The 14,956-nt window shown below is 46.4% G+C and overlaps 1 protein-coding gene across 3 annotated transcripts in view; it reads left to right on the top strand.

Annotated features, from left to right (window-relative positions):
• KCNH1 (potassium voltage-gated channel subfamily H member 1) overlaps positions 1 to 14,956 on the top strand; it is a 355,938-nt gene that overhangs the window by 234,523 nt on the left and 106,459 nt on the right. For all 3 annotated transcript variants that reach the window (XM_032393107.1, XM_032393106.1, XM_032393108.1), the window contains 2 exons: positions 3,637 to 3,836; positions 9,370 to 9,622. In XM_032393107.1, coding sequence (XP_032248998.1) covers positions 3,637 to 3,836; positions 9,370 to 9,622 — 453 coding nt within the window. The remainder of the gene's footprint in view (positions 1 to 3,636; positions 3,837 to 9,369; positions 9,623 to 14,956) is intronic.

The following is a 14,956-nucleotide window of genomic DNA, read 5'->3' as shown; positions in this document are numbered from 1 at the left end:
TCCAGTCCTCATTTATAATTCTTCTCAGGTGGAATTTTGTCCTCAGTGTCTTGGGCAGCCATAGTCAGCCCTGGTGGACAGACTACTGAAGATTTCCTTCCCTCACATCTAGATCCATACCTTTCTCTCTGATTTTTTACCCTCTCAGTCTTCAGCTAAGCCTGAGTAAGATCATTTGAAAGAAATTATTGTGGCCTCTCCATACAATGGGACAGTATTCATCAACAAAATGGAATGAACCATTGATACAACAACATGGATGCATCTCAAGGGCATTTTGCTAAGTGTAAAAAGCCAATCTCAAAAGGTCACATACTGCATGATTCCATTTATATAATGTTTTTGGAATGGCATAATTAAAGAGAAGAGACTCGTGGTTCCCCGGGGGGAGCGTGGGTATAAAGGGGGAGCACAAGAGAGATTTCTACAGTGATGGGACAGTTTTGTTTTCTGAATGGGGAGCTGCTTACATGAACATACACAGGTGATAAAATGGCACAGTTATGCACATACTTCATAGCAGTGTAAATCTTCTGGTTTTGACATTGTCCTCTACTTCTATAAGATGTAACCAATGGGGAAGTGGGGTGATGGGTATACAGGATCTCTTTGTACTATCTTTGCAGCTTTCTGTGAATTTATACTTATTTCAGAAAAAGTGTTTTTTCCCTTAAAAAAAGGAATGAAGTATTCATAATGCAACAATATGGATGAATCTCAAAATAATTACGCTGAGTATAAGAAACTAGTCAAAAAAGTACAAAGGAAAAATATAGACGAATTGGGCTACCTCAAAACTAAAAATGTTTATGTGCAAACACCATCAAGGGGGTATTATGCTAAGCGAAATAAGTCAATCAGAGAAAGACACGTATCATATGATCTCACTGATATGAGGAATTCTTAATCTCAGGAAACAAACTGAGGGTTGCTGGAGTGGTGGGGGGTGGGAGCGATGAGTTGGCTGGGTGATAGACATTGGGGAGGGTATGTGCTATGGTGAGCACTAATGAAGGGGGGAAATCGGAGGGGGAGATGAACCATGAGACTATGGACTCTGAGAAACAAACAGGGTTTTAGAGGAGAGGGAGGTGGGGGGATGGGTTAGCTTGGTGATGGGTATTAAGGTATTAAGGTATTAACGTATTGCATGGAGCACTGGGTGTTATACACAAACAATGAATCATGGAACACTACATAAAAAAATTTTTTAAAATAAAAATTAAAAAAATTTTAAAAAGAATGTGAAAAGACAAAAAAAAAAAAAGAAAGAAAAGTGAAAAGACAACCCATGTGGTGTGAGAAAGTATTTGCAAATCATAACTATGTGATAAAGGGTTTATATCCAGAATATATAAAGAACACTTACAATGCAATAATAAAATGACAACCCAACTGAGAAATAAAGCAAGATTTAAGTGGGCATTTCTCCAAAGAATAGATAAGAATGACCAATAAGCACACGAAAAGATGCTCAACATCATTAGCCATCAGGAAATTGCATATCCAAACTAGGATGAGATAGCTGTTCTCACTCCTTAGGAGGGCAGTAATCAAAAAGACAGATAATAACAAGTGTTGATGGGGTGTTGGAGATATTTGGAACTCTCATACACTGCTGATGGGAACAGAACAAGGTGCAGCTGCTTTGGAAGACAGTTCCTCAAAATGTTAAACATAGTTACCAGATGACCCAGCAATTCCACTCCTAGGTGTCTACCCAAGAGAACTGAAAACATGTTCATGCAAAAACTTGTTCATGATGCTTCATAACAGCATGATTCATAATAGCCAAGAAGTAAATGACCCAAATGCCCATGAACTGATGAATGGGTAAATGAAATGTGGATTATCGATATTGTTGAACATTATTTATTCAACAATAAAGGGGAATGAAGTAACAAAACATGCTGCAACATGGATGAACCTTGAAAACATTGTGTTAAATGAAAGGAGCAAGTTGTAGAAGTTCATATATTGTATGATTTAATTTATATGAGGTGTCCAGAGTAGGCAAATCTATAGAGACAGAAAGCAGATTACTTGTTGCCGAGGGCTAGGGAATGGGGGTGGGGTGGGGAATGACTGATAGTGGGTAGGGGGTTTCTTTGGGAGGGGGATGGAAATACTCTAAACTTAGACATAGTAATGGTTGCACAACTCTGAAAATATAATAAAAATCACTGAATTGTACACCTTTAACCAACTGAGCCACCCAGGCGCCCCTGTACACCTTTAAATGGATATATTTCATGGTGTATGAATTATATCTAAATAAAATGTTTAAAAAGAGTACATACTGTATGATTACATTTATAGAACATTCTTGAAAATGCAGACTAACCTATGGTGACAGAAAATATTAACAATCACTTGGGAACAAGAAGAAGTGTAAAGGGACATGACAGAACATTTTGGAAAGTGATGGAAGTGATGGAAGTGTTCACTGACTTGACTGTGTGATGGTTTTGTGGGTGTATACATATTTCAAAGCTTATCAGATTGTATACTTTAAGGGTGCCGTTTATTATATGTCAACAATCACTCAATTAAAAAAAAGCAAAAACGTGTGTGAGCTTCACAAATAATAATATATGTATTATTTATTAAAAAATAATTTGACACATATTTATTGGTCACTGGTGTAGTGTTAGCTCCTGGGGATACAATGGCAAGGAAAAGATGGGTCCAGCCTTCAAGCAGCTCATGCAGGCACAAGCAAAGGAAGATGCATATGGTTGCAAAATGGTTTATATACCATTTCGAGCCTAGGAAGTCATGGTCACCTTCATGGGGAGGATTTCTGGAAGTGACAAATGGGAGTTAGAGGTAGAGGGTGGGGTTTGTGATGACATAGTGGGCCTCCTTCCTGACACTAGTTTAGGAGGAGCTGTAGTAAGTACTTGTTACATCTCAGAGGTCCTTGATTTTATTTTTGCCACATTACCGTCATGCTCTTCTCCCCAGGAGCCACATCACGGTGGAGTGGATTGTTGTACTTACATGGACCTTAACAATAAGTGTGAAGCCAAGTTATAAATAACATCCTTCATCGCTCTTGGCAGACTTGCTATTATTTCGTTACTTGTGATGATGTATTCAAGGTCCGTCCTTCCACTACATTGTGTGCAGTATGAGAGCCAGGACTGAGTGTTTCCTACACCATCCTGTCCTCGGCAGGTAGTGTAGTTCTTCGCACGTTAGCAGGGCTTGAAAAAGATTACGTGCTGATAGGTTAGGAACTGGGCTGATACAGAATAACACATTTGACTGGTGGCCTCAGGCATGACTCAAACTTTTTGTGGCAAGAAGTATAAAGCGGTCTCACTGCTCATGTTTTTCCGCCCACCCCTCCGCCCCCCGGCCACTGCCCTCTGCCTCTTAGCTCTGGCCCCAGTCATGCCAGTTCCTGTCCACCCTAGCCCTGCCTACCACCTGTTTATCCTAGTGGCCTGCTGTCAGGTGCCTCTTTAATTGGGTCCACTCCCAGAGGCTGCTGGGTGAGGTTCTTCTGAAGAGGTCAGGACAGTCTGTCCTGGAGAGGGCAGCTCTGGCCATTGGCCTGCTCTGGGCCAGTTGGGCATTCTTGGGCCCTGGCTGAAGGCCCACTAATGTGTTGTCTCTTCTCCTCCTCAGCACTTCTGTATGCCACCATCTTTGGGAATGTGACGACCATTTTCCAGCAGATGTATGCCAACACCAACCGGTACCATGAGATGCTCAACAGCGTTCGGGACTTCCTGAAACTCTACCAGGTGCCAAAGGGCTTGAGTGAGCGAGTCATGGATTATATCGTGTCCACCTGGTCCATGTCCAGAGGCATCGACACTGAGAAGGTAAGGAGGGCGATAAACTCAGGTGAGCCCTGTGTGTCGGCTTTCCCAGGGAGAACTGAGGCGCTCCTAGGGCAAGGGGTTCTCAAACTTGGCTGTGCATCAGAATTCATTTGGGTAGTTTGGGGTTCCCACATCCTACCTCCAGAGGTTTTGGTGGCTTCCAGATCGGCTTGGCTCAAGGACCAGCAATTAAGAGATTAAGAGCCATTATTTAAGAAACTGGAAAGACAGTCTGTGTCTCCTGGAGAAGAGAAGCATTAGAAGTCTAACTGTCTCACGGGCGCCTGGGTGGCTCAGTTGGTTAAGCGACTGCCTTCGGCTCAGGTCATGATCCTGGAGTCCCGGGATCGAGTCCCGCATCGGGCTCCCTGCTCGGCAGGGAGTCTGCTTCTCCCTCTGACCCTCCTCCCTCTCATGCTCTCTGTCTCTCATTCTCTCTCTCAAATAAATAAATAAAATCTTTAAAAAAAAAAACCTAAAAAAGAAGTCTAACTGTCTGGAGCAGAATTTCCCAGACTTGTGTGATGATAATTCAGGCTCAGGGCCATCCCGGGGGGAGGTCATCGTCATGGCCGATTTTCCTTTGGCCTCAGGCTCTGAGATGGTACAGCATTGCCACAGGTTCTGTTTTTTTTCAAATTTTCGATATTTTGTTCATCGGGGATTTTTTTTTGCATGAATTTTTATTTTTAAAAATACTGTATTAAACTATAATTTGTCCTGATTACTGAGTTTTTAGCCCAAGGCTGTTGCCTCACTGTAGTCTCAGCTCTGATAAGATTCCCAGGATTCGTGGTCATTAAACACAGATTCCCAGCCTCTATCCCAGATGTATGGAATCCAGATTTAGAGGAGGGGGAGGTGTGAGGAAAAAACCTGCATTTTTAACAAGTGCCCCGGTGATCCTATTCATCAGACAAGTCTGGTGAATACTGTTCAAGGGCTTGTGCCTTACTCCTCACTGGCTTGAGGAAAACATCAGTTAGACATCTCTCTAAGGCTAAGGTATCAGTTTTCCCATCTGTAAAATGGAAACAGCCATAAATTCCTATTGTTCTCTAAGAGTTGCATTATTCTAGATGAATTTCAATAAAGTGAAGAAACTTTGGGGGCTGGGAAGAACAGAGAAAAGATACAGTGGACTTCCTATTCACTTCTCAGTTATCTCCTGTGTATATTTTCTATAAGCAAACATGTTTTCCTGGATCTATTTTTCTCTGCTTCTCAGTGTTTTCCACCCCACTCCTCCTTTTACTGTCAATCTCTAAGTACTTGGGGAATTCTGATTCCTTTCATTGTCAGAATAAGAAAAACAGAAAGATAATGCTGTTGCAAAAATATAACACATTCAAAGCCAAATTCAGCTGACTTTGGATCAGCTGTCCTTGCTCTTACTCTTCCCCCATTAGAATAGTTAGCTGAGAGTTGACAGTTTAAAAGGAAAACTTGAACTCAATTTAATTGATTCCCACTTAAAAGGAACGATAATTCAGTTTTGTTGAAGATCGGCCATAATCACAACAGTAACATACTAAGCTCGCCACTGTAGCCCCAGCTACCATGCCTTGAATGCACATTAGGAACAGATACTTATCGCGCTCTCTGTGTGCTGGCCCCGCATTCACGCTTCAGTGATGCTCCACAGCAACTCTGGGAGGGAGCTGCTGTTATTTCGACGCAAGAGATGAGGACACAGAGGCCCAGTTTGTTTTGTTAACTGCCTGTGGTCATCGAATTAAGAATGGCAAAGTCAGGATTTGAATCTGGTTTTGTCTGACTTGGAAGCTTGTGCTTTTCCTACTATTACTTTTTTTTTTTTTTTTTTTTTAATTTAAAACATGTCCTGGAGGGAAGAAGGATGAGAAGATGAGTCCAGATGGAGTTGCCCTCATTTCTCACCCAGGCAGGGCGTCAGTCGGGTGGGTCTGAGTCCCTGGCTTCGCCAGCCTCCTGCCATAACTGTGTCTGGTGCTTTTGCTTCATTCAGCGAGGCACGTAGGTTCTGTGGGTGCCTGGCTGCTGCTGGAGCAGAAAGCAACTTTGATCTCTCAGCCCTGGAGATTTTCCCAGGAGCCAGGGTAGATTTGTAAATCTGGTTGTCTGGAAAGAAGCCCTTCCCCACCCCACTGCAGGGCTGGGCTGGGTGGCTGCCCGTGGGAGACAGCGCTGGCAGCGTTTGTCCGCCCTGCCCCTCCCTGCTGCCTCGCCTGAGAGGCTTTGGGATTTGCCCCAGGTACTGGCCTTGGTGGAAGAGGGAATACTGTGGCAATTCACTGCAGGGCCCAGCCTAGCCTGGGTGGATGCTCTTCCTGCCAGAGGCTTGGGGCAGGCAGCTGCTGGGGAAGGGTCCAGTCCCGTGGTCCCCTCCATCCTGGGTCAGAATGGTCAGGGATGACCATGGGAGCCTAGGGGTGTGTGTCTGGGGGAGGGAGAGGCGGTGCTGGGCTCCTCTCATTTGACCGGCAATTAGCTGGTGACCATGAGCATGTCGCCTGTTCCTCTGAGCCTCAGTTTCCATGTCTGTAACACATGGACACTAGATGCCTTTTAGTACTAAGGCCAACCTCCTAGGCCCCCTCATCTATGGCCTTCTGGACTTCAGAGCCTCCCTCAGCCTGACCCGCTGCTCCGCTGTGCTAACGACATCAGAAGTGAAAGCTCACATGCACTGAGCACTCGTGTGTGCCAGGCATTGGTCCAGCACTTTCCACATACCAGTTCACGGAATCCTCAGAAGAATTCTGTACTCACATTCAAAACTGAAGACTTGGGAAAAGAAGCTAAGTATGGCTTCAAGTTCACAGGAATAGTAAACGTTAAAGTCAGGAATTGAATCCGGGTCTGCCTGATTTTAAAGTCTATTCTCTCAACCATGTGTCTGTCCTGTCCGGCCTGGGGAGTTTCCATGAGCCTCCATGATGACATTTCCCTGTGGCCTTTGAGGTCCTGAAGAACCAGCAGAGATGGTCTCTCCTCAGGACCTAACAGAAGGGAAGGTGCCCAGGAAGGGGTCTGCAGCTGAGAAGCATTCAGCTCAGAGAGAAGGATTCAGGACCCCCTAAGCTGCCCAGTGTGGAGCCAATAGGAGAATGATGGAGATGCCTGATGGCCATGGCAGACCGGGTTGTTCGACCCCCAGCTTCCCTCTCCTCACACGTGCTTTCCAGTGGATCCAGGAACAGGGCAATGAGTAAAACATTGTCTCCATGCCAAGGCCTCATTCACTAGCAGCCTCTGCTAGCAAAGCCCAGCCCAGGGGAAACCAAGTATTGAAAGGTGAACTTACCTGGAGAACAAATGTTGGTTTTGAACTGCTGGGTACTGTTTTGACATGACATGCAAGTGTTCTCCACTCCTTGGTGTTCTGCTTGGGGAGAAAGGATCCAAATTCAGTCTGCATTTCTACAGGAGTCTTATTTTTCAATGAGCCGGAAGGAGGGAAACGCTTAGCAAGTGCTCAGTCTAAGCTATGGCTGTCTGAATTCTCCTGTGCCTCGGTCAGTGCTCCGTCCCCTCTCGAAGAGATCCTGCTTACTTCCTCAGCATCCCGCCACCCCAGAACGAGCAGGAAGAGGCACACAGAGCGTGGGGACCAGTGTGTATGGAGCCCCTTTCCCGGGTCCTGCACTGTCCCTGGGGAAACGTACTGGTACATGTCATTTCACTTAATCCTCCCGAGCCAGTGTGAGCAGTGTGCATTTTATAGGAGAAACTCAAGTGTAGAGCAGTTAGGCCACTTGGAGGGGAAGGAGCTGGGATTTCGACTGTTGGACCTCTTCTGTCCACAGACTCGCCTCCATGCAGAGCCCAAGGGTGCCTGTGAGGGTGGGGTACGAGCAGCATGGTCACAGGCAAGGTGAGACTTGCACAGAGTTCTGAAGGAGGCTGAGAAACTTCCAGATTCCAAGGTGAACTCCAGGCACAGAGGCAGATGGCCTGCGTGAAGGCAGAGAAGCAAGGGTGCAGGGGAAACCAGCACCCCAAGGAAATGTCTTCATTGAACATGTTTGATTTTATGCCCCCAGCTTTGCTCGCTAGGGTAGGATGGGACAAAGGATTATTTTAAGAACACTCCTAATTTCTCTGGAAAATTCCACTTGAAGGTGTCCTACGTGTTACTTAGTGCTTGCTATGGGAGGGGCCATGCAATGGTAAAAATTTAATCCAGGGAACTATTTCTCCCCCTAGAAAAGGCTAAGAAATTTTCCTTTTTTGAAAGATAAGACCCATGTGACCTCTTACAGTTCTCACTGTGCCCTGAGTTTCTAGATGCTAAGAGTGGAATTACAAGTACCTTTGTTTTGGGCAGCCACATAATGTAGGAAATGGTTAGTATCTAAACTCTGGCTCTGACTCAGACTACCTAGTTTGAGAGCCCAGCTCTGCCATTTTCTGGCTGTGCAACTTTGGGGAAGTTACTTATCTTCCCTGTGCCTCCCAGTTCCCTTATCTGTAAGATGGTAGCAGACTAGCACTTACATCAGCGGGTTATGTGAGGATTGAATTAGCTATTCAGTGCACATAACAATAATGTAAAATCATTGCTAAATTTCACTTATTTTGCTTATGATTTGTCTCCTCCCACGAGATGGTAAGTTACACAAGGGCAAGGGGTTTTGTCTGTATTGTTCATGGCTACATCTTCAGAGCCGAGAATGATTCCCGGTCTATCACAAGTGCTCAGTAAATAAATATGAAATGAATGAATGACTTAAAAGCACTTAGCAATGACTGGCACAGAGTAAGTGCTCACTAAATGTTACTGTATCACTCTCTTTAAGCCACGTACATATTCAGACCATCAACAGTGTGAGCTCCACCTTCAAAATACATCCTGAATCGGACCTTTCCTCACTGCGTCCCAGTTCGGGTCCCCTCACTGCTCACTGAGCTGCCTGCAGCAGTGACCTAACCCAATTCCTTGGCTTCATCCTTGCCACCTTATAGTCAGGGCCCCCAAACTCAACTCTCTAGCTGTGGTGATCCTCTTCAAAGATAGCCTAGTCTTGTCCCTCCCCTGCTCACTATCCTCCAGTGTGTCCCCATCACACTCAGAATAAAATCAAAGGCTTTTCATAACCTAAGGTCTCTACGTGCGTGCGTACTTGGCATTCTCCCGAAACTTCATCTCCTGTCCCATGCCTCTCTTTCACGTTGGTTCTTGCTCGGGTCTCCTCACAGCTTTGACCTTGCTGCTGGAATGTTCTCTGACACATTTTCAGGTGTCAGCTTACATGTCACCTCCTCAGACAAACCTTCCCCAACTATCAATGTAAAGAGTCCCGCGTACTCCTAGCCCCGACTTTCTGGCCCTTCTTCTGAGCATTTAGCACTGATTTCTGTGCCCGCTGCTTACTGTCCCACAAGAGGGTAAGCTCCACTGGGACAGGCACTGTGGCTGTCCTGTCTTCCCATGCCTTGAAGAGTGCAGTCTAGCCTGGTGGGGGTGACGTCCACCCCTGGGGTCGTCAGGGGCCACAGGCTGGGGAGCATAGTGAGGACCCTGACGCTGTTTCTTCCTGTGCCCGGCCAGGTTCTGCAGATCTGCCCCAAGGACATGAGAGCTGACATCTGTGTGCACCTGAACCGCAAGGTGTTCAAGGAACACCCAGCTTTCCGACTGGCCAGCGACGGCTGCCTGCGGGCCCTGGCCATGGAGTTTCAGACAGTGCACTGCGCCCCGGGGGACCTCATCTACCATGCAGGAGAGAGTGTTGACAGCCTGTGCTTTGTGGTCTCCGGCTCCCTGGAGGTGATCCAGGATGATGAGGTGGTGGCTATCCTAGGTAAGTGTGTTACCTTTGCTGGGCATACACCTCTGGGGCCCAGGGTTGGCTGAGCTACTGAGCAGCTCAGTGCCACTGCGGCCTCCAGCCGGGGAGAGAGTGCCTCTCAGGGCAAGGCCAGTCGCTCGCCTCTATCCAACACACAAGTATTTGAGTGCCTCTGCTGGGCCAGTTGCTGTCTCAGGCACTTGGGGCATTTCAATGACAAAAATGGGTTTTGTCCTCAGCGGGCTCCCAGGCTGCTGGGGGAGAGGAGTAAATAAGCAGACGCTTGCATACAGTGGAAGAAGTATCTAACTCAGTATTCAAGTGTCTGGAAGGCTTCCTGGAAGAAGTGATACCTAAGCTGAAACCTACAGACTGGAGATGTGAAGGGACAAGGGTGTGTCCTCAGCAGAGGGAAAACACGAGCAAAATCCCTGCAGAGAGAGAGCACGATGCATCTGCAGAACCGCAGTGCGTCCCCTCAGCGCGGCCGGAGCAAAATAACAAGAAGGGCCACGGGGAGAGACGAGGCTGGGCGGGAGCTACGTGCTGCGCAGATCATGGCAGGCTCTGGGAGCCACGTTAAGGGACTTGGACTTTACTTCGGGGAGCCAGTGAGGGGTCTAAAGCAGGAGAGAGGCCCAGTCGGATTTGAACTTTAGAAAGATGACTGTAGTTACTGCTTGGGTAGTGACTGCAAGGGGATGGCTGTGGTAGGGAGAGGAGGTTGGGGCAGGGGGATGGGGCCCCGAACTGACACTGTGGTGGGCAGATGGAGAGAAGCAAATGGAGTTGACTCACTTAAGAAGTCGAATCAACAAATGGTGGATTTGCTGGGGCTGGGGGCTGGGGAGAGGGAAGAGTGGAGGAGGGCTGCAGGATTTCTCACTTGGATAACAAGGGAGCCCGTGTGTCACACACTGAACTAGGGAATATGGGGGGAGGAGTGGGGTCATGGGGGGACATGTTGGTACTTTAGCATTTTGAGCATCAGCGGCCTTGAGAGAGTCATCTGATTGCCTGAGGAAGCTACAGAACAGCTCTTTACTGGGGCCATGTCTAGCTCTCCGAAGGGACCAGCCATCAAGTACCAGCCATCATTTTGGTCATCTAGTCAGTGCCAGGCATTTTACATACATATTTTCATTTAAGCCTTACAGTAAATAAATAAAATATATAAAATAGTGATTTTATTATCCCCATTTTGCAGATGAGACAGTGAAAGCTCAGAGAGGCTAGGGAACTTGCCCAAGGCCTCACAATGCATGAGATCCATGGAGCCAGCATCCTGGAGTCCCTCTGAGTCCAAAACCTCTACTCTGATCCATTTTGCAATACCGCAATCCTAGTGATAGCTTATGTAGTTTGCTGGCCCATTAAATTGCCAGGCACTTTACATACCTATCTTTACATATGATTTCTTAAGAAACTGAGGCAGGGAGAGGTTACATTATATGGAGGTTAGAAGTGAGATTCAAATTAAGTAGCCAAACAAACATAGTACACACACACACACACACACGTAAAGTCCAAACTTTGTTCCTGCTTGACATCGGAGTGCATGATATGCAGCCTTCCTCTTGCTCCCCTGGCCCCAAGCCAGCTTGCCCTCTTGATTACATTCTGCTCGGGTTAGCCCAAGGATGATTTATATTCCTTCAGCAGGAGCTGGCTGATGGTCAGTGGGAGCTTGGGATAGAGACTGGATGTGAGGTGGAGGCTGAAACTGTTCTTTGCTAAAATGAAGGTGTGGATTCCTGCTCTCCATTGAACTCTGCAGACAGGGTTAATCTGTTGCTAGCTGTCCTCATCCGCAGAGAGCTGAGATTAGACTATGTGTAGGAACAGCACACATGAGGGGAACAGCCGTTCCTTAGTACGGCAGTGCAGAGGCCATTTATCCCTCCTTTTAATCCTCATCGGTGTCCTTGATAAAGCGGACTTTCCATTGGTAATCACTATTGGGATATCTACCTGGCTAAGAAGAAAAACCAGTGACTAGTGAGCTCTTCTTTGAGTTGGAATTGGATTGAATTTGAATTGATCCTTTGGTTAAGGGCATCTTTCACCTATCTCCCCTCCCCCCCTTTAAAGATTTTATTTATTTATTTGTCAGAGAGAGAGAGAGAGCGCACAAGCAGGGGGAGCGGCAGGCAGAGGGAGAAGCAGACTCCCCGCTGAGCAGGGAGCCCGATGCGGGACTAGATCCCAGGACCCTGGGATCACGACCTGAGCTTAAAGCAGATGCTTAGCTAAGTGAGCCACCCATGCGTCCCAGCCCATCCCTCTAATTGATGACTCACCAAATGCCTTTCCAAGGAATCTCTGCTGGTGACCGGCACCATCCCCCTCACATACGCAGGCGCAGGGCATCCTTGATGACGCACCTCACACAGCTGTGTGTTAGGAGTTGGGGTTGGACAGTGAAGCCTGGAGAAAGGACAGAGCTGCAGAGGGCTTGAGGAAGGCAAATGACGGCTTCCCAGTGGGGTCTCATCTCTCCTCAGCCTGGGCTTCTTGGAGGGAAGCCGACCAGGGCTTGAGCCACCGTTGATTTACTTGGTCAGTTGACTGCTTCTGCAAACGCTGCCCTCTGTCTCCGGTCCTCTGCACATCCTGCCTGCTTCAGTTAGCAGTGCGGACGGGACCTCGGGAATCACTCAGCAGCTTCAGATTCGGGGCAGTTGTTGCCCTCAAGCTGTCCTGACTAGAAAAAGCAGGAGTGTCCCCAGGAGCCAGATTAGGTCCAAAAAGTAGGTCCAAGCTTGACATCCTAAGAAGCCTGTAACATTTCAAGATGCTCTTGTTCTATAAAAGGATGTGAGACAAGTCCTTTGACCTAACTTGACCTCTGGGCCAAGAAGCATAAGATTCCCAGCTATTTGCTCCCTGGAAACTTAAGTTCAGAGTTTTGTTGTTATTGCTTCTTCCTAAATAGAATATCTTTTGCTCAATTTCCTGAAATCCAGTTGTTCGTGCAAAAGGGGTTCAGGTGACAAATGGTTGTTAGAACTAGATCTCTATTGCCTTTTGATGCATCTCAGTTCAAGCCAACCAAAATTTACTGAACACCTCCTACTTACCAGGCACTGTCATAGAATTGGGATTATCAGTGGACCACAGATTAGGCCCCTCCCCTTCCAGGAGCTTCTACAAGTGCAGGAGACTGACACGGTGAAAAAGGCAACAGTCGCACTGGTTGATGAAGTGTTACCCCTCCTAGAGGGTCATTGGACAAGTAATTTTTGAGCAGGTACGGTACTGTATCTAGTGCTCCAACGAGGAAAAAAATGAATAGGCAGGGAATCCTTAGTTATCACAAAGTGGGAGGCTTTAGAATAAAGCCCAGAGCTCATCTGTCGCATTTGGTTGTCTCTACTGTCTTGTTATCAGTTCGCTCATTTACATTCTGCTAATTTGTTTCTTCCTCCCAGTTCTAAGATTCTGTTTAATTTTAGCACAAGAATGGGGAAAAGAGTCTGTATTCATAACTGAGGGTGTTTAATAAGTGTTAAAAATAGAACACTTTCTAAAAAAGTTCTCTAGGAGAGTGTTTGTCAAACTTTCTTGATTCAACTCACCACAGGAAATGGTATATTGTCTCGTGAATGAATAAACACATGTGCACACACAGTTATGTGTCAAGCTCAGTGCTTACTCTTGCCGCATGCGATGCAACCTGGTGTTTTCTATTAGATTCCATTCTCTTTCGTTTAAAAAGAAATTGACATCATGACTTACTAAATTGCTTTCTTGACTGACGCAAAGCCTGCAGCCCGGTGATGGGTATTAAAGAGGGCACGTACTGAATGGAGCACTGGGTGTTACACGCAAACAATGAATCATGGAACACTACATCAAAAACTAATGATGTAATGTATGGTGATTAACATAACATAATAAAAAAATTAAAAAAAAATAAAAATAAAAACGGGGTTCCCCCAACGTCAACAATACCTCTCTTGGACTGCAAGCCTTGCTGTGTCCTGAGGGCAGAAACTACGCCTGGATCATCTCTTATGATCTCCTTTTCCTCTGATGTTCTTTGCCTTACGTGTGAGAGGACACCTTCCCAATCTCCTTTCGAATTCTCTTCGAAATCACTCATGTCTTTCCAAATTTAGTTTCTCAGCTCTTTGAAGTAAATTCAAGCCTTCAGCATGTGCATTTTATTCATTATATTTTTAAAGGAATTTTCTTCCAATTGGTGATAGCTATCAGAATAAAAAGGCATAGGTACCCATTTTGACCCCACCCAAGTGGTGGAGATGCCCACGTATCTGCAAGTACGTTCTTATCTTGGTTCTGTGACACTTGACCAAAGTAGAGGAGTCACGGACTTTCCTCAGGGCTCTGCTTGAGTGTAGTCCATCTTCCTGCATTTCCATCTCACAAATGCAGTGTTTAGATTATCTTGCTTCCCTGTGATTTAGTGTCCCTATAGTAACTTCTGTGGGTAACACTTCTGTTTTGCATTTTAATACTTTATTTGTATTTTAACCGTGGATCCATCTTGTGTCCTTTCTTTTTGTTTTGTTTTGTTGTTTTTTTCATCCTCTTGGGCAAGGCAGAGTCTTTTTTGCCAGACTGCACTGAGGGGTGGAAAGAGCCCTGGGCCCGGAGCTGGAGACTTGCCCATAGCTCTGGATCTGCACGAACTCCCTGCAGGAGTGCCCCCACTAACTGACGGAATCTCGGAGTCTCCTGTGTTTCTCCTAAGCCCATCCCACTGCGTCAGTTGTACGTTTACTCATCTGTCCCTCCTAGAAGCTGAGATCCTTTGATTTCCTATCTTGAGCTTGGCCCAGCGTATGGAAGGCACCAGGGCCCATTTGCAGAATTAAATTGAATTGAATTGAGTTTAATTGAATTGAGCCAAAAGGCAGGGAGAGACTGCGCTCTGAAGGGCCCCATGGTCTAGAATAAGGGTCTGGACTTTATCTTGTGGGGATGAGGAGTTCAGAGAGAGTTTCAAACATGAGTGACATGAAAATTTGGGTCCCACAAATACAGAGGCATAAAGGCTAGCTAGGAGACTCAGATGAGAAATGATGAAAGCCTACGTATGGTGGTGGAAGGGAGATGTGGGGATGAGCTGGAGCCCAGAGATATTAGGGGAGGGAGAAGCTCCAGGCTGAGGGAGGTGAGGGGAGGGAATAGTTTCTGGCAGCTTGTGGACAGGGCCGGAGGAGGATGAAAGATGAAGGATTTATTCTCCTGAGTTTGCAGCATCTTTTTGGAACAGATCTAAGCATGGCTCTCAACTGGTGGAAACTCTTCTTGACTTGTGGATGGGCCAGAGCTTGCCCAATGAAAGGAAACAGCCATGGGGAAGATTGACAGCAGGCC

Source organism: Phoca vitulina, unplaced genomic scaffold (genome assembly GCF_004348235.1).
Source record: "Phoca vitulina isolate PV1807 unplaced genomic scaffold, GSC_HSeal_1.0 scaffold71, whole genome shotgun sequence".
Lineage (NCBI taxonomy): Eukaryota > Metazoa > Chordata > Mammalia > Carnivora > Phocidae > Phoca > Phoca vitulina.
Note: the sequence above shows the minus strand (reverse complement) of the source record. Positions and strands in the feature narration are given on the sequence as shown.